The sequence below is a fragment of the Leptosomus discolor genome, chromosome 2 (assembly GCF_034619465.1).
Source record: "Leptosomus discolor isolate bLepDis1 chromosome 2, bLepDis1.hap2, whole genome shotgun sequence".
In the NCBI taxonomy this organism is placed as follows: domain Eukaryota; kingdom Metazoa; phylum Chordata; class Aves; order Leptosomiformes; family Leptosomidae; genus Leptosomus; species Leptosomus discolor.
In genome coordinates this window covers 17,019,400-17,038,244 of record NC_141392.1, presented here as the reverse complement: position 1 = coordinate 17,038,244, position 18,845 = coordinate 17,019,400, and the positions used below count along the sequence as shown (strand labels likewise).

The 18,845-nt window shown below is 48.7% G+C and overlaps 1 protein-coding gene across 1 annotated transcript; it reads right to left on the bottom strand.

Annotated features, from left to right (window-relative positions):
• Nucleotides 1–3,847: 3,847 nt before the first annotated feature.
• MIXL1 (Mix paired-like homeobox) lies at nucleotides 3,848–4,704 on the bottom strand. Its single transcript, XM_086460921.1, has 2 exons — nucleotides 4,387–4,704; nucleotides 3,848–4,294 (listed from the first exon to the last, which is right to left on the bottom strand). The coding sequence occupies exons 1-2, from the start codon at nucleotides 4,702–4,704 to the stop codon at nucleotides 3,848–3,850; spliced, it is 765 nt and encodes a 254-aa protein (XP_086317047.1).
• Between the last annotated feature and the right edge of the window lie 14,141 nt (nucleotides 4,705–18,845).

Sequence of the window (18,845 nt, the reverse complement as noted above, 5' to 3'; positions counted from 1 at the left end):
TAAGAAAACCAGCATTACTGGCCAGCGTTACATTAGATTTCTCCGTTTGCTATTCACATACAGTAGTTTTGCTAACTGGTAATCTCTTAGTAATTGCATTTGTTATAATAAACTTGAAAACATACTTTCAGTTAATTTGAACTTAGTTTTTAAAAGTTCAGATGAATTCTGCACACCTCTTGCTGTTGGCTCTCCTGGTATGTTAGAAGTGATGGAGAGGAAATGGCTCAAATTAGTAGCCCCAAGGCAGGTCTTTGTTGTGTAAAGCTACGCCTCTGTGTGGGCGCGGAGAGGAGCGATTCCAGCCTTGGTGGAGCGCGGGGGCAGCGCAGGCCGAGGGTGCCCGGTCTGAAGCAGCAGCAGCAGCAGCAGCAGCAGGTTACGGACAGCACACAGAAGCTGTAAACTCGAGGGTGTTGGGCAGGGCTATCGATCAGTCAGCGTCTTGTTGCAACTTTTAATTTATCGTAACTTATAGAAGGAGTCTAATGAAGGAATATAAAAATGTAACTGGTAACTTTCCAGAAAGAGATTGGTTATGGCTTTTTCCCTTCACACTGGGCAAAAGTGCTTTAGTTGGTATTTTATATAAATGACTGGTTAAACATATTGTTTTTCCAACATTTTGTTTGTTTTGCACAACTCTTAAATTAGATTACTGGTTATCTGACAATACACAACATGTATAAATATGAAGATTTTTATAATTAAAGATAACCAGTGAGGTAAACTGCAAAAATAAAAAGTGACAACCTGCCTAGGAGTACCTTTTGGAATGTTAATCTTGTAAAAAGTGTGTATTGGTTTGTTTAAATAGTCTTGTAAAGCTTCTGTGTAATGAATTGTTTCCAGATACAAATTTTCAGATAGCTGTAGAGATGTTTTTGATTCTTTTAGATGCCTCATTAAATGAGGTCTTTTGTATGTTAATGTACAAAGAATATGTAAACAGGATTATTTTCAATTTTAAAATTTTGTATAGTTTAAAGATGCTTCTGTATTCTGTGTTGGTATTGTGCCACTGCAAAACTTTAGTGCAGAGTTTATATTTAGCTAAATTTGTTCTGTTAATTAAAAGAAATGCATAAATCTTTTATTCCCAATGCAATTTGTAACTGAATAAATTGACCTATGAGAGTTGATATATTTCACAAAAATGCGAACTCTTTTGCAGATGGTCTCGGGTCATTTTTTTTAAGAGAAGTTAATTGCTGAAAATGAAATGTTACGAGGACGATGTGAGTAGCTGTTTTAAAAGGTATTTGGAGACTTTACAAGGTATATTGTGAAATAATGCAAAACTAATTTTGCTGAGTTACCCATGGAACCACCTGTTCCATTTGAACAGAAAGGTGCCAAAGCCTAACTTAAGGCACCTAGCTTTAGTCTGAGAGTACCTCATGTGATCTACAGCTAACTCGGGAGCAAGGAACTGTCCCCTCGCAGCCCGTCCTTGCTGTCTGCCGCTCATAGGAGCAGCTAGCGTGCTGGGCCGGGGAGCCGTGCGGCTGCGGGACAGCGCTCCTTCCTTGGCGGGTTTGCTGCCTGTGCCGGGCACTGAACTGGCTCGCTGCCGGGCCACGGGTGTCAGCGCAAGGAAACAGCAAGGACTGCCTTTTCCAGCAGCAGCTCGCTGGCTAACGCTACGAACCCTTATGGCTCTGTCGGGGCTCTGCCTGTGTACTTACAGGTGAAGCATATGCATGAATGCTTTCGTGGAATAGGACTTCCCAATAGGAAGCATCAGGAGGCTGGCTCACTTTGCCCCGTTGACAGCAAGCACCCCAAACTGAGGGAGGGAGAAGCTGTAGACACTGGTACATACCGCTACCAAGAACTGGTGTTCAGCAAAGAGGATTTGGGAACCTGCTTGTCATGACAAACTCCTTTCTTTCTGGATACAGAATACATTGTAACAGCCATCGCACTCCAGTCTTAACTCCGTTTCCGTAGGTATGATGTTTTTTACATGTGGGTTCTTAAATGTGCTCTTCCCAACATGTTTTGTATTGAAGTGGGTTTTTTAATTGTTTCAGGATAATGTAGCATAATGGGAAGATACGTAATTTGTGATAAGTGTCCATGTACTTTCACAAGTCCTTTGGCCAGCACACGCAGGCAATGTGAATATGCACGCTGCATCTCTTCAGGAGGCTGTGTTTCCCCTCCATTGATGATATGCTGGGTCAGAGTTAATGTTGTTGAGTGTTGGTGAAATACAGTAACAAATACGACTTTCTGCTGAACATGGCCAAGTAGGAATCTCAAGGACTCACTACAACAACTCTAATTTAAGTCTGCAGGACTAGAACAAGGGAGTTTGGTTTCTTGCAGTCAGTAAACTTGAATTCACCCTGCACCCCCAAGAAGTTATTGTCTCCTTTTCCATCTCCTCCTCTAAGTACTTCTCTTCAGGGGTCTTCCCAACCCCTAAAGTAACTGCTCCTCAGGCACCCAAGTCCACTTGGGGTGGACAGCATCTGAATTTGATTGTTTGGTTGTTTTTTGCTTCATGTTTGTTTTTTTTTCAATGACAGCTGTTTTTTGGAGGGAGAAAATTAATCAGCAGTCCTGCTATGCCACTTAGCCTTACAAGCTTGCAGTTCAACCACAGTTCAGCTGCCCCGGATCTTGCAAGCACAGGTATGTTATGGGGTGACACTGAGGGATTTTGTGCATTGGGAACCTCGTTCTGTGGGGCTTGACTCCTGATATAAGGTATTTCTGCCACCAGTAGCTGGGTCACTACTTCTTCTGCGCTTCCAAACCACTAATGCCTCATGGTATTCAGGTGCTCTTCCACAACTGGAGTCTTACAACTGGCGCTGAAGTGCAGCTTTGTGGCCAGAAGATTTGCCTTATCCTGGAAATACACATATAGTAATATAGCCTTCCTCAGTAACCTGACTGAATTACAGGAGAGGCCTCTGTTACTACTAATTTTGTGTTCTCAGTCAGAGCCATTCAGCCCACTACGAATCCACATAAACAGCTTCTGTATAGACCCTGGCATTCAAAGCTAAACCACCTTTACAGTGCTCACAAACTACTCTTGTTTTTCCTGTAGTTTAACATTAACCTTGACTTAAGTGGCGGAGTTACAGCTTTTGTCTGAGCAAGACAATGATTTAAGGGTTTGTGTTTTGTATTACTTAGGCCATAAATTTGCATTTTTGTTCAGGGATGGGGTGGTTGTTTAGAGCAGATCTAAAGCAAATACTGACAGAGAAAGTTTAAGTTTTTGTAACCTGTCCTTCAGGCCCCTTTGGACTTACTCGCACCTAAACCGCAGCTGTGGCTCTCCAGGACCTGGGAAGAGAACCTGCAGCTAGGATATCCACCACCTCTGTTCTCTACCCCACATCAGCCAAGGTAAGAAACCCTGTCCCAGCCCCAGGCATATACACAAGTAGAGCAAAAATGTAAACCTTTATTTTTTTTTTTTTTTTCCTCAGTCAAAAAATCCCAACAGACCATCCCACTCTTCCACTTTTCCAAGACTAGCCCCCACCCCTAAAACACAGTGGATTTGGTTAGCTTTTTGGCTAAAGAAGGCGGTTAAATAGAAATACAAAACATGCTAATGGAAGTCTTTAAATACAGTGTAAAAAGATGCCCTCAGCTGATGGCACTGACCCGTATCATTCTTAAATAAATAGGTAAAATCAGTTACCACCGGATAAAGTGCAACAGTTGCGGAGCAGGGGTGAGGTAGGGCGGTATGTGACTGCCCCCCGCCCGAGCAGCATACCCCCAGGACTGGGTTTGGCAGGGGAGGACTTCGCACCAAGGCCGGGGAATGCCGTTTGAACCCCCCCCCAGGGCCGGCTCCCGCCCGGGGCGGCGCTCAGAGGGCTCGGAAGGCGCCGAGGGCGTTTTCCTCCCACTCCGAGCCCGACTCCGAGTAGCCGCTGGTGTCCTCGGCGTCCGACACGGGCGAGTACTGCCCGCAAAAGGCGCGGGCCGGCTGGAAGGGGCCAGCGGCTGGCGGCCCCGCGAAGGAGGCGGCCTCGGCGCCGCCGGGCTGGCTGGGCGGGAAGCCCTCGAAGCCGGGGCCGGGGGGAAAGGCGGCGGCCGGCGGCCACTCGTAGGGGGCCGAGCCCTCCTCCTTGAGCTGGACTATCTGGGCCACGCCGGAGACGGCGTAGCGGGGCGGCTCTGGGGCGCGCAGGGTGGCGAAGCGGGGCGGCCGCGGGTAGCCTGGCGGCGGCTCGGCGGGCGGCGGCGCGGCGGGGCCGGGGCGGGGAGAACCCCGCTGGCGGCGGGACTTGGCGCGCCGGTTCTGGAACCAGACCTGGGGAAGAGAGGGCGGCGGTGAAGACGGGGGTGGGGGTGGGGGTAGCTGCGGCCGCCCCGGCGCGGCGGGGCGCAGGCGGCGCCCCTCACCTGGATGCGGGACTCGGGGATCTGCGTGGCGTCGGCCAGCTTCTCCCGCAGGTAGATGTCGGGGTACATGGTGTTCTGGAAGACCAGCTCCAGCGTCTCCAGCTGCGCCGCCGTGAAGCTGGTCCGCTTCCGACGCTGCGAGGCCGCCGGCGCCCCCTCCGATGGCTCCGCCGCCGCCGCCCCCGGCCCGGCCCGGCCCGCCGGGGGAAGCGCCCTGAGGGCGGGTGAGGCCAGGCCGGGCCCGCCGCCCCCTGCCCACCTGCCTGCGGGGAAGGCGGGCGGCTCCGCCGGCGGCTCCCCGAAGCGCAGCGCGGCCATGGCAGCGGGCGAGGAGGGGTCCCGGGCCGTCCCGCCGCCCTTTATAGCCGGGGAGGGGGCTCGGCAGGGGCGGGGGTTCGAAGGGAGGTGGCACGGCCCCACGGGGAAGGTGGGCGAGGAGGTCCGGGCACCCCGCCGAGCCGCCTGGCTCCGCACGCCGGGCTTGCCGGTGGGGTGCCCGCCTGGGGCGTCCCCTGCCTTGCTCAGCCCGGAGGCCTCAGCGGCGGCCGGGGCACCGCAGCCCCATGCGTGCTCGAGGGGGCGGGTGATGGCCGGCGGCCCTCGATCCCTCCTGCACGAACTATGGGCAGCACTAGGGGGGGGAGAGCGGGGTTTGCACCCAGTCTTCCGTGGGCAAAGCAACTCGCTGTTGGGCAGCTGGCACCCCGGGTAGGGCCCGGTCCCGTCGCTGGGTTATTTCTGGTACAACATCTGGGCTGATACCGTTACAGAGTTTGCTCCTTCCAGCTACTGGTGTGGAGGCGGGTGTTTTCCAGCAGCTGCCTGCTTTGGCGAGCGAGGGATCTCGCATAGTGCGAGACTCAAAGTAAACAAAAGCTCTCTCTTCCCGCTGCTGCCCTGTTTGCAGTGCTTTGCTGCGCCCTGTCCGGACAGCGTATGGCCGCCTGCTGCCAAAACATCTCTTTACTTTTTAAGATGCAAGTTAAACGCACCTGGAGAGCCCTAGCAGCTCAGATGGGGCAGAGACAGACGCTGATGTCATCACCTTTTCCACCCATTTGCCAATGCCTGCGTGATCCCGCTCGCCCTCGTGCAGCCCAGGCACTTCTGCCATAACCATCTCCCAGATGGAGAGAGTCTCACGACGAAACCTTGCCCACGTGATCCAACAGGCCGTGCCTGATCATCACCAAGGCACTTTATAAAAGATTCGCCCTCGTTTTGATTTACAGGACAGTCTTCTATGAAAAGGGACTTTGTACGCAAGAATGGCATTTTGAGCATTGAAAGACGTTTTTGAAACTTCTGTTCCTAAAGCGTTAGTACCTTTGTGTTTTTACACGTGCAGCGATCCGTGTGCTTTCACTAATGAAGTTTCTAGGTTGGTTGTTCCCGAAATCATGGCCTGTAGTCCACATGGCGGTCAGAAACATGAGACTTGTACAGCCTTCTCTATTAGCAGCAATTAAGAGAGGGCAGGGTAGTGAGAATGGCCAGTAGTGAGTGGTGATCCAGAAAGCATGGGCAGCATTATTTTAGCTTTTTAATAAAAGACTTGGGGAGGGTTGAATCACTCTGCAGATTCTGTGCAGATTTAGAAGATGCTACAGGTGGCACTACAAGGAAATTACTCCATTTTACATTTACATGGTGAATATTTTACTCTATTACATCAAATAACGTTTGCTGAAAAACGTAAGCAGAGGTTTCTTTCCTGTGTAATGCAGAATAGAGATGTGACATCCTGTAGGTTTCTGAAGGATTTAATGCTGCTTTGAGTTATGCCCTTATAGGGATATTGACTTTCATTTCTAGGATTTGGTTAAGGTGAGCTAAGTACACCAGACAGAGAGAACACCTTTTTCAGGGAAATGTGTTTTCTCACACATGTATGTGTGTTTTTCTTTCAGCAGCAGCAGCCCAGGCTCAAGTAGCTGCTGGCACCACAGCCCCCAACTGTTCACCCCCGTCCTGCTGCTTTCCCTTCAGCTGAATGGGTTGCTAAGCTGTATGTGGGTCCACACAGGGAGATCAGGGAACTAATCCAAGTTAAATTAACTATACAGTAATAGCAGGGAGGGGAGGTGTATGCAGATCTGGGATTCCCTGCCCGTGGGTCACCAGCAGCCCTGGGACGGCTGCCAGGTGGAGCAGAGGGGAAGTGAGGGGATCCCATATCCCATCTGGGGGTGCTTCGAGGACTGCCACCACCTGGATCCAATGCTAAGCTAGAAAAGGACAAAACTGTGATGGACTACCCAGAAGTGTGGCGGTTTTCAGTGTCAGACTTCCCACTAAGGCGACTACTTTATCAATGTATATTGAATACATACTCAGGAAAGAGTGAGTACTGGGAGCTAATGGACCTATTCCCAACTCATAAATCTGGAAATGGGCTGACTCTTTGATCTCTGACTGCTGTGACATCCTTCAGGCCAAAAGCCTCCTTGGTTCCCTTGCACTTTACAGTACCAGAGGTGTTCCAATAGCTGTCTTGTAACAGCAGCCAAAATCCTTCTCCTCATGAGGGAATGAACAGAGACGTTTCCCAGACCCAGACACACATTATAGACCATTAAAAAAAAAAAGTCCCCTTTGTTACAGTGGAAGAAAAATAACTTCTGTATAGTAAATTTGTTGCAACAGATCTTGTATAGGAGTGCGGTTGGACCACTAGTTCTGCAGTACAGAATAGGAAGCCTGTGTTTTGCAGCTCCATAAATCAGGCTGGGGACATCTGTGCTGCTGTGACTGAATCGTGTGGGCAAAACGGTCGGTGCCTCGAATGCAGCCCAGAAGTACCCACAGAGGCTCCAGGGTATGGGCTTCATGGTCAGTCACTGAATTACCCCTCTGCAGGTGTTCCCGCAGTTTACCCGTGAGCAGCTGAGGCCGCTGTAGTCAGGCTGGGCTGCACTGCCTGGCTGCACACCTTTGGTGTTGACCTCCATTTCATTCCACTCTCTCTGCCTCAGTTTCCTTTTCTGGGCTGGCTTGCTGGCTGATACCAGCATGTTGATATATCTTGGTGACGAGTCCTCTTCTGCGTACCAGTGGTATGTGCTGGACGCAAGAGCACAGCAATTCTGGGGCAAGACCAGAGCCCAGGAATCATATTTTCCCTTTCCCGTTGCTCAAAGCATTACACACAAATTTCCTCTGTGGGATCCTGGTGGCCACCCTTCTGCATTGGCTTGGTTTTAAAGGGATCTAGGATTGAAGAAAGGCAAAGGGGACAGTGCTCTAATTGTAACTGAGTGTGCTGTTAGGTGGAGATCAGAGTAGGAGGCTGCTGCCTCCTCCTTGGCAAGCAGGACGGCGTGAAAAACAGCCCTTTGCTTTCTTCTGCCAGTTCTCTCCCCTCCCAACATTGGCACACCTCTCCGCAGCTCCCACAGAGTGTCATCCCACCGATGTGCTAAAAGCAACGCCTGTGAGGTAGTGCGGTGTGCCTCCTGCAGCAAGAAAAAAGCACTGTGTCTGGATTCGGCAGTTTCCTTCCCCCGACAAGAAGTTTTGCATCCTGCTGTGCCCCTTTTAGTCTGACGAGGAGGTTTCCAATGCCTTGTAGGTGCCGGCATCTGCACGGAGTTATACCTAGGTAAGGGCTGGAAGCATTTTAGGAAGACATTCAGATTTTTGTCCCTTCTGTCCTGCATACTTGCTTTTCTTTGTGTCCTGTCTAGGCACAAGGGGGATTTTACTTCCTCAAGACACAGAAGCTATGACATAAGTCCAGAAGTGGCTTGGTTTTTGAAATTCAGATGGCTAAAATTGAGATAGCTATCTCTAAGGGAAGAGCAGACTACCTTGTGTAGATAACAGGGATTACAGTCTGCTTCACTGGCTGATTACATTGATCTTCACTATGTTTGTCAAGAGAGAAACTCCTTATGCTTTTGTCTGTGCTGGGAGTGCCTCTGCACTGAGGTACCTGCGCCGAGGGGACTCTCACAATACAAAATGCACCTGTGCCTGCAATGAAACTGCTGCCAGCTCCAAGTGTCCAGCAAGGATATGGCAAGCTCTGAAACACAGATTTTAGAGAAGAAGGGGGAGGTGGGAGCTGTGCAGGGTTTGCTGGCCTGCTGGCTTTTCAGCCTTTTGCATGTCAAGCTAGGGAGGTTCTCTCAGGCTGTTGAGGGCCACAAAGTCATTAAACATGCAGATTAAGATCCCGCCTTACGTGACTTGAGGAGCTGAGGCTTGGGAAGCATCCCAGAACGCACGGCAAGAGTAGGCGGCAGTGTGACACTCAGTCATGTCTTCGCTGCCAAAACAAACGCACCCCTTGAGATAACTAACACACACGAGCAGTTCTGCTGCTCAGTCCTGGAGGGGATGAGACGCGATGGGTTTTGCCGTGCAGTGGTTTGTAACCACTAGTACAGCCTTTGCTGTGTTCAAACTCCTCTGGCTTGTCACAGTGCTTTGGTCCTTCTGGGACTCTGCAGGGAGACAGCTCTTGCACTGCACTTTTTCATTCCAGTAAAGCTTATTACTTTTTTGGTGTGTGGCTTTAACATGAATTCTCTGGTCCCTAAACCCAAGAGTGAAGCTTTTAGTAGTGCTAATTGAGTGGTCTCTTGTCTCCCTGACTAAACCTGCAAAAACTTGGTGTGTTGGAGATCTCAATTTCTACATTGGTTTTAATTGAAACTGGCCAACAGGTTCAAAAGCTTGTATTAGGACACTGACCAAAAAAGGAACAGTGGTCACACAAACCTGCTTTCATTAACTTAGAGACAGTTTAAAAAATAAAACAAACCCACATTTTTGCTGTTAAGACTTAGCTTAAGTTTAAGCTATATTGGAAGAAGCAATGTCTGCATAACTATCTCCCAAATAAAATTAATTGTAGACCAGACTCATTTTTATGGTTGCATACATAACTACATTTGCTCCAGAGCTTCGGCTGGCATGAAAATGCCGTATAATTTCCAGATTCTCTAGTAGGGCCCTGATAGCAAAAATAATTAATGCACACTAAGCTTAGGTTTTGAGGGTTTTTTCATTCTGCCTAAGAGGAAATCTGTAGATGAATACTTAATTTCCCTCTGATTGCTTCTTGTCGATGTAACAAAGCTCTTTATAGCCTCCAAATGCTTTAGAGGTTTATCAGGTCTTCCCAATGTACATATACCGAGATCTATATATTGAGGCACATCCAGGCTTTTAGGTGGAGTTCTGAGATCTCACAGTGATGTCATGTTTTTAATTTAAAGTTGTAATTTCATAGGGTTTGTGTTTTAGCCCTTATGGCTATAACAAGTAAGAGCTTGAGAAGGTGGGCTGTATATCGTCCTCACTTTGGCGTAGTTTGCAGATGTCTTGAAGCATATTCTTGAGAGACCTGAGCTGCCTGCCCATCTTGGATGTTCATCTGTGTCCTGAGAGCTCCTCCTTGCCAGAGCCCCAGCAGGATGCCGAGGAGGTCTCACTGCCTCACCCTGCACATCATCCTCTGCTCCTAGGGGAGTCCCAGAACAGATTCCAGCCTCCCTGAAGACAGGGACCAGCGCTTTATAGAGAGGAGGGTGTTTGCCTTCCTAGTCAGCCCAGGCAGTGCGTTTGATGTAGAGGGCTCCTCCTGCCTCTCGGAAGGATGGATGATGGCACGCTCATGCTTAGGGCTGTGCCGTTCCCATTGCACGTGGGTGGTGGGTGTGATCAGTACGGTGACTTGTTTGAAAAGCGCCGTGGGCTGAGGGTTGCATTCACAGCTCCGTCTCTGGTCCCTTGTGTGGTCCCCGGCAAAATGCTGACTTCTGTGCCTCGGCTTCACCATCGGTAAAACTGAAATAGCTGTATTTGCCTCTGACCCTCGGGTTGGCCTCCACCTATGAGACAGTGAGGTGGATCCAGTGTCTTACTACAAGGTCAGAAGCGTGACTTGGCCACGCTCCAGGCTGCCCCAGTTGGCAGCAGGTGCCTGGGCACTGGGGCTGGGGAGTGAAAGAGAGAGCGGTGCTGTCCCTGTGGTGCGGCTGACAGCGTGACCCACAGCGGTGCGGCCACAGTATCCTGAGCACTGACCTGTGGCCAAGGGGCTGGGCTGAACCCCTTTCAGGGCTTTTGTACCTACAGGTAAGAAATATGTGATGGAGCCCATCACACTGGAGAACCGGAACGATGTCAGACCCTGGTGATGTCAGTCCCCAACGCGGGACACTGCTCGTGCAGCCTAGCCCTGCTGCAGTGCCACCCGTTATTTTGGATCACAGAGTAGAGGGCCAGCCTTGCCCAAGCTCTATGCACAGATCTTCACAGGGTTAAAATAAATGCAATGTGACAAGCGGTTGTGTTCTCCCTGAAAGATGACTGTCTTGCTCGACTAGAATCTGATTACATCTATATATGCATGATCTATTTTCCTTTGAAAATTAAACTGCTGTCTCTTTGTTTTTGGCAACAAGGAACTAATAGTATCTTGTGACTTTAGCCTTGTGCTTAGGAGGGGGATGTGACTTGGTGGGGTAAGCCATTTCCTAAGAGGTGTGAGACGGGACTTCAAGACCTGGTGGTGCCATTCGTGTATTCTGTTCGGAGGAGTTGATAAGAGCTTCAGACACACAGAAAGCCTTGAAGAAAGCGGCCATGGGGGAGGCGTAAGAACCTAGCAAATGCATATGAAAAGATCAAGGGGCTGCATTTGCTAAATCCTAACAGGAACAGATTTGGGGCAAGATGCCCAGGTTCAGAGGGGACCCAGACGTAGCAAAGGGGCAAAAGCAGACTATGTCTGATGGCTGGCAGCTGGCTCCCTACCTTCGGAGGGAGAGGAAGATCAAGGATTTAGGAGTGGGAGGGAGATAAGAGCAAATGGTGGGGGTGGGAAGAGGGAAAGGAAAGGGCAAGATGGAGAAAGCTACCTGGAGATAGGAGAGGCTGGTTGAAAGGGCAGGGGATATTTGAGGTTGAATTCAGACACTGTTAAACCTCAGACCACCCTTGAGTTTTGGGATACCCTGAGAATGGCAGGATGCGTGTACCTGCCTTTCACTGTTGCTTCTGCAGTGAGTGGGCCATCTCACAAAGATTGCTGTGTCAGCAAGCTCTAGGCTTAAACAATTCCTTATTGCAGTTTATCCGTTTGCCCTCTCTGATTTTATACCATGTGGTACTGTGAGAGAACCTTTATTTAACAGAGATCATTGTGTTGCTTTGCTTGCTTGCATGCTCTGAACAAGGTCATACTCCATTCTTAGAGATATTTTCCTTAATGAAGACTTTTATAACAACTGTCGATGCATGTGGTTGCATATTTAAAATTATTGGTTATCTGAACTCCCAGTAATGTTTAATTAATTCACTGTACAAGCAAAGGAAGAAACTCTTATCTCTGCAGATGAACCAAAAAAAAATCCAGAGGAAGAAGATAAGAATGGAAGAGCTAAGGAAAAAGACAGGACCCTGTTTACCTCCTTTTCATACAGCACATACTTAGGAGAGGCAGCCTTCCAGGGTGCAGCCAGAATACGCATGCACAGCAGGGCTGGCAGGGGAAGGCCGGGTGATATATAGCAGAAAGGCCACATCCTCTTTTAATAGCACTGAGTAACAGACCAAAAAGCTCTGAACAGTCCCCTCTCTTCCTTTTGCAGGCTCCTTGGCCTTAGCAAGCAGCCTTAAGGCATTGTTTTGTACGTTTTCCTGGCAGACTCCTAAACCCTTATCATCATCCCCTGCACGTGGTGAGGTCTTCCTTCTACCCCAGCTTAGCATATGACAGTCACGAGATTCTCTGTTTCTCTCTTGCAGTGTTTGGTATCTGAGTGCATGAGTTGCTGAAATTAATAGATTTTTATGAGAATTTCACTTTTTTCTTCTTTTTTTTTATGTCTCATGGTTATTGAGAAAACAATCCAAATGCGAAGCAAATTTTGCTCCAGTGGTTCAAAACCAGAAGGCAATACATAGAGCTAGAACTTTCCCAGTAAGGAAGGTTGCCTGTTACAATGTCAACACAGATCCACTACCTTTCTCTGCCCCTGGCTGCTCTGGGGCTATTAAACCCTACAAGTCTTCCCTCTGAGTGGTATTGTCTGGGGATTTCTTCAGCTAGCTTCCCTCTGCTTCCCTGCTGCTGCTCAGGCACGTGCCCAGGCTGATGCTCTGGCTTGAGTCTTATCATTCGTTCTAAATGTTTCCCAATTTCTGTTTTTACTACTTTTGGAGACAGGGACTGTTGGTCTCTCCTGTATCATGGCATTTGCAGCAAAACCATTTTGGTTTGCTCTAGCATTTTTTTCTGGGGTATTTCATTTCAAATACATTCAGATCTGTGTACAGTTTGGAAGATTTTCAGCTTTAACATGTAGATGGAAGGTGGGAAGTTCCACCTGAGTTGGGGGTTTGCAGTTGATCATTAAATCAGCAGTTTTGGGTGATCATAGCTGGGGAGTGCAGCAGTTACTATGCCATTTGATGAAGTAATTCTCTTCCATGCATGAATTGACTCATATTTCTTTGCTATTTAAAATCACACTGAAGAAAAGGAAAAGAAAGAAAATACCACGCAACGAATCCCGTAGGCATTATTCCTGTGGGTTATCCTGATTTTTGTAAGCCCACGGCACAATGTCTGACTCACACAGAAGCGCCACGCATTTGCATAGAAAAGTACCTGCGTCTTCCTCCCCCCCTGTCCCTGCCCCAGCCATCCCAGATAAGCTGTCCCATACCTTCCCACATGTTGACTCACTCCTCTCTACAAACACACTCTCTAGGGCAAGTCCCTGCCCTCCACCCCGGGCCCGCGCCCCTCCCCCGGGCTGCCCTGCTCAGGCAGCTCTTGCCCCAGACCTTCCAAATGCCTCTTGTTCTCTCGTCCCCATTTTGTATGACAGCTGGTTTTCTTCCTCTATTATTCAAGCTCAGCTCCTCTGCTTTTATTTCTGGCAGGGTTATTTTTCTATTTGACTTTGGCTGTGTTTGTCAAGGGCGCACCCTGGTCACCTCCTTAGTCTAATCCTCTCCTTTGTTGTCTAAAGGTCTTCCTCTCTTTCCTTTTGTTGGTACTTTTATCTCTTTCTCTATTATCTTCTAGTCTGCTTGATTCTTTTCCCTCTCTTTTGCATTTGACCAAGCTTGCCTTACACATATTACTTGGGGGGATTTAAGACTTTTCTCCTCGACAGCTTTTCTTCCCCGCCCCCTGGAAGTTTCTCCGTGCCGCTGGACACATGCCAAAGAGCAAATGCATTTATTACTCCAAATGAGACGACTGCAATCCCAGATCGAGAGTGACTCCAGGCGGCAGTGATTGCAGCGGCGCTCTACTGCCATCTTAGCCATCCCCAGCATCGTTATGAGACCACACTTTTTCTCTTTTGCTGTCATATCTTCACATCTGGGAGGCTGTCTTACGGTCTTTGAGGTAAGAGAAGGTATAAAGGAGTGGCGAAAGATTGCTGCAAGGCTGAGTGATCAAAAAAGGGAGGAGCAGTGTCATAGCATATGTTTCTATTTGCAGTTCTACCACTGCTGTCCTGTTTTGTTACCACCCTTGGGCTCACTGTCCGTGCCTGAAGCTTGACTGTAGACAAAATCTTTATGACGGTGGCTGGAAATTGCAAAACTGGGCACAATATCACGTCAATCACATTATCACCTGGGTGTTTTGCATCATGTGTGTCTTGATCAGTGCCAGCATAGCAGCGTTCATGGTTTTTAAGCATTCCAAAAAAGGCTGTATTTCTCTCAAATCTTGCCAGGATAGAAAAAGTTAATGGTCTTCAAAGGGCAAAAGTGAGACGATAAGGAGCTTCCTTCAATTAATCTCTCTTGGTTGAACTGTCCTTCCTCAATGTTTTGTATTTCTTATCAGATAAGGCAGCAGGAGTCCTGGCATGTACAGAGCAGTCCAGGAGAACCAGGGAACCTGCTGACACTGAAAATCCTGACAGACAGAAGACTGATCCTCCCTGCCCACAGAGCTTGATTTTGCATCTCTTCAAACAAATGGTGATCTTTTCACTGGCTGCATGGAGCAGGCTCCTGCTTGAGGAACCAGCATAATTTATAGCTGTGAGATGAGAAAAGCCATACAGGTGCCCACACAAGCAAACTGCTGTATGTTGCACTCTTTCCCCATCTTAACAAAGTGTCCAGAATGTGTGTGAGCACTGACCTTCATCTCAAACAGGTCTTTGTGTTTCAGCTTTCCACAGCAGCAGGTTAGTATTAACAGTGGTAGCTGGGCTGTCCAAATGTATACATCAAATGCCACTGTAACTTGCAAGCGGCTCCATTGCTGAAAGGAAGAGCACATCACACTGGCAGAGACACACAGGGCTGTTCCTAGAAGATCCCTGTTCCAGAGCAGGATCCTGCTCTTCAGGCCTTTATCTAATCTTGCAGCAATGCAGCTTCACCAGATTCCTTTGGCTAACCAAAGTGGAAAAGCTGGTTTCAGATGGGAATTTTACTTAGGACCATGTAGCATGCGTATGCACAAAGAGCTGCAGAAGATTTTCAATCTCCCTGGTGGTCCCCTTGTGTAGTGCTAGGTGGGAGCACAGCGTAAAGGGGGCAGCAACAACCTTGGGGTGAGGCTGGAGAGGACTTCTGTGGTGGCTGCTGTCACAGATTTAAGCAGCAATTAATTTGACAGTTTGGTAGGTGGAAGGCAGTGCTGATCATTCCTGACTGCTGCGCTGGGTACCTGCTGACGCCCGAAGATGGTGCATTTTCCAGCATAGAGGAGGCTTGTGTCCATGCAGTTTTAAGGTCAAATTTTGCCATCACACTCTTGAGACAGTAAACAGTGGCAAGTTGTGAAAGGGGCTGTACCAGTAACTCTTATGCATGACGTTTTTGGCACACCATCTAACCAACACCCAAGGAAGGCTCTCAGACTGTGGTGATGCACTGTCTCCTCACATTTTGCAGCCTTTCCCGGTGAAGGTAGGCTAGACATCCCTGGCTTGGCCTTTTAAATGGATTTCTTGCCAGGACAGTGGGTCCCTGCAAGATGAAAGAGAGCAGGTCAGGGAAAGAGTAAGACATTGACATTTTCCTATGAGTTCTTTTAGGATCTCAGAAGGAACCATAACTGAAAACCAAACTGTCTTCAGTCACAAATTCAAGACGGGAGGTGCAGCGCATGTAAAGCTGTGAAAGTTATCTCAGGAAACCCAGGCCATTCACATGGAGTATGTCTGGCGATATAGTAGTATAGCTATTCAGACACACGCAAGCAGAGGGTGGATTTAGAAGTTGCAGGCTAGGCCTCATACAATCAGCACTGGTGAAACCTCTGCACTAAACTTTATTTGACAGTGTTTCAGCCTCCTCTATTTTATTGTAACCTAGTTTGCATGTCTTGTATCACACGGGCAGTCGTCTGAGCAGTACCCTTGAAAGAAATGGAACCAAAAGTGTCTTCTGAATATCCCATGTGGAAGAGAACCAGTTACATACAGCAGTCACGGCAGCTGCTCCTATTCTTGTATCATCATGTCTGTTGTCAGCCGACAGATACGATGATGGAAAGAGAAAAGGGATCCTGGAAGGAACCTGGGCAACAATTTGGATACTTTGGGGAAAAATACTTGATTAGTATGTGTGATTTCAGCTACACGGGCTGGCATCATTGCTAGCTGGACAGAAATGCCACGCAGGCATAGGGAAGAAGCACATCATGTATCTCATGTCATATCTCTCTGGCAGGCAGGGGAAGTATGTGGTGTTTTACATGCTATAGTAGCCCAGGTGAGTCCATAGACCATTGCAGCGTGGAGAGCCATCCTAGCCCAAACTCTTTCCTTAGTCCCTAATCCCCTTGTGTCAGCTACAGAGATTGCAGAGTACAGGCAGGAGTTGCTCTGAATTGGTGTGGTGAGTCCGCATCTTCAGGTTTATGGGACTTGTTCCCAAACTTCTACCTCGTGCTACTGCAGAAGGTCCTCAGGGCAGTGGTGTGCCATACTGCGAGGATTTAAAGCAATGCAGAGTTTTTGTTCAGGAGGTCTGTGCTGAAGCAGATAATCCTCAGGGACCATTATCCTCAGTACCCTCGAGTTCTGGATAAGCTTCCCCCAAACTCGTCATCGTTATTTTCTCAGTAGTGAGTATGGTGCAAAGCACTCTGCTGAAGGCTCTGGGAGATGCTGGTCCAGTCCGTAAAGGAGCTTGGGTGTGTTATGCTCCTCACCAATGGTTTTTACTGTGCAGCTGCTTTTACCCAGGTTCCAGCAGCATCACAGTGGCACCAGTGGTAACTGTAAAAGCACTTAGACTCTTTTGGTGTGGACAGTCATCTGTGAGGCACTAAGCAAGCTACCCACTCGCTAGGACACTACAGTTGTCAGTCACTGCTGACCTGGGCCAGATTTGAACGCTGAGTCCTGAGACAAGAGGTTTCACCCTGTCATTCTTCCCAGAGGCAGCTGCTCTTCCTGAAGAAGTCTTTCAAGATCATTTCTAATGGACGCAGGACGAAGAAGAAAACACATCCCCAGGCTTTTACTTCCATGCTGGCACTGCATTGCTTCCCATGACCCTCTCTCCTCCCAGCAAGGCATGGCTTTAAGGTTCCATAGGCTGGGTGGAATATATTTTAGAGCGAGACTCTATTTAGCTGTGATGTCAACTGCAGCCAACTATAAAAAGCTCAGTAATGCTCTTTGAAAGTGTAACAGCTGCTGCTCTACACAGTCTCTTGTGTATTACCAGTCCGCCCTATTTCATGTGCACACAACCAAAATAAAATATTATAGCAATCATCTTATTATATAGTTCAAGGAATTTGGGACATAAACTCCCCAGAAACCAGGAGGAATTCAAGGTTAGACAAACTGGGTAATTTTACACAGTTTGTTATCAGAAAAGTAATTTTATCTGGCTTTGCAATGTAGCCTGACTTTTACCTAGCACTTGACTATGTGCTATCAGTGATCCCTACACAGTGACAACAGAGCAGCAAACCTTTCATTTGGGCAGTTTTGCTGGATGCTGTTCACATACAGTTATAACTGGGCTCTTGTGTGGGGCAAGTCCAGCAATGTATCGTCCAACATATGAAACCTATTTTTGTCCTTAACTGGATGTGGCACATGAAAACACTCTAACCAAGCCAAAATTTCCCGTAAAAGCTGGATGGTTTAAGGAAACGTAATTTATTAATCTAGAGTGAACAGAGAGAATTGAGTGACTGTGAAATTGTGCTAGCACTACACACCGCCACAGCACTGGAGACTGGGTCTCTGTTAAGGACAGCCCTGAAACTGTGGATGCTGTAGTAAAGCAAATTATTTTCTAAAATCTGAACATTAAACATTTAGGAGTAAGTAATACCTGGATTTCACTCTGTGGACTTCCTTCTGTTGAGGACCTTGATATGTTTTCCAGGGGTGTGTCTCCGTTTTACTAGAACATGGGAAGGTTGAGTGACCTGCCTGCAGTTATGCGAAAGCCAGTGAGTGATGGATCGAGAAGGGGAGCCTGGCTGCTCTGGTGCTGCTTTCCCCTTTCCATCCCTTCCCTTCAGTCACTGGGCCTGCTCTCTGATGAGCTGACACTACTAGTGGTCCATCCCATTCAAATTTCTGCAACCAAATGAGACAGCTTGCACAATGTGAGTCCAGGAAGCAACAGCTACATAAAAAGGACAAGGAAAAGTTTCAGGAAAAATCTCACTAGTGCCGAGTTTCATAGAATCACAGAATGGTTTAGGTTGGAAGGGACCCTAAAGATCATTTAGCTCCAACCCCCACACCATGGGCAGGGACACCTTGCACTAGACCAGGTTGCCTAATGCCCCATCCAGCCTGGCCCTAGGGCGTTGAGCAACCTTTGCTGCAGTTGTCGCTTGAAGTCCGTCTGGGCTGAGCCAGGCTGCGGGACAGCCCCCTCCTGCCTCGCAGAGCTGAGCGGGTCAGCCCGAGCTCCAGGTCCCTTCTGCGTGCTCAACAACACTAAACAGCGCAAAGTGGCTGCAGTGTTGTAGGCACGTTGAGTTTGTTTGTTTTGTAGTGCAGACAGGGCCATTGTAGTGTGGGTGAAGAACAGCCTGTTATGGGAACTTCTCTGACACAGGTTTGAAGTGGTGGTGAGCTCAGCAGTTTGCGAGGAAATGGTCGGCTGCCAAACGCGGCTGTTACCAAAGGCGACAGGACAGTTTGGCAACGTGAGGAACGATTTGGCATCAGACAAAGCCAATGGGATGGAAACGTGCGCACCGTGGGATGGGTTTGGCTGTGTCTGAGTACTGGCTGCACCCAGCTCCCAAGCAGGGATGTTTCATTTCCGAGGAAATCAGAGGCACCCAGAAATGAAAGCAAGTGGCCCCCAGTCACACGGGGAGCTTGGGAGGGAGCCAGGGAGCAGCCTTGGTGCCCAGGCACGGTGCTGTGGGTGCAGGCCCATCCTTCCCTGCCAGCTCTCTGGAAACCCCGCGGGCTCCCCCACTTTGCCAGGGCGCTCGGCTGTTTGCTGTGCTGTGGGCAGGAGCAGCA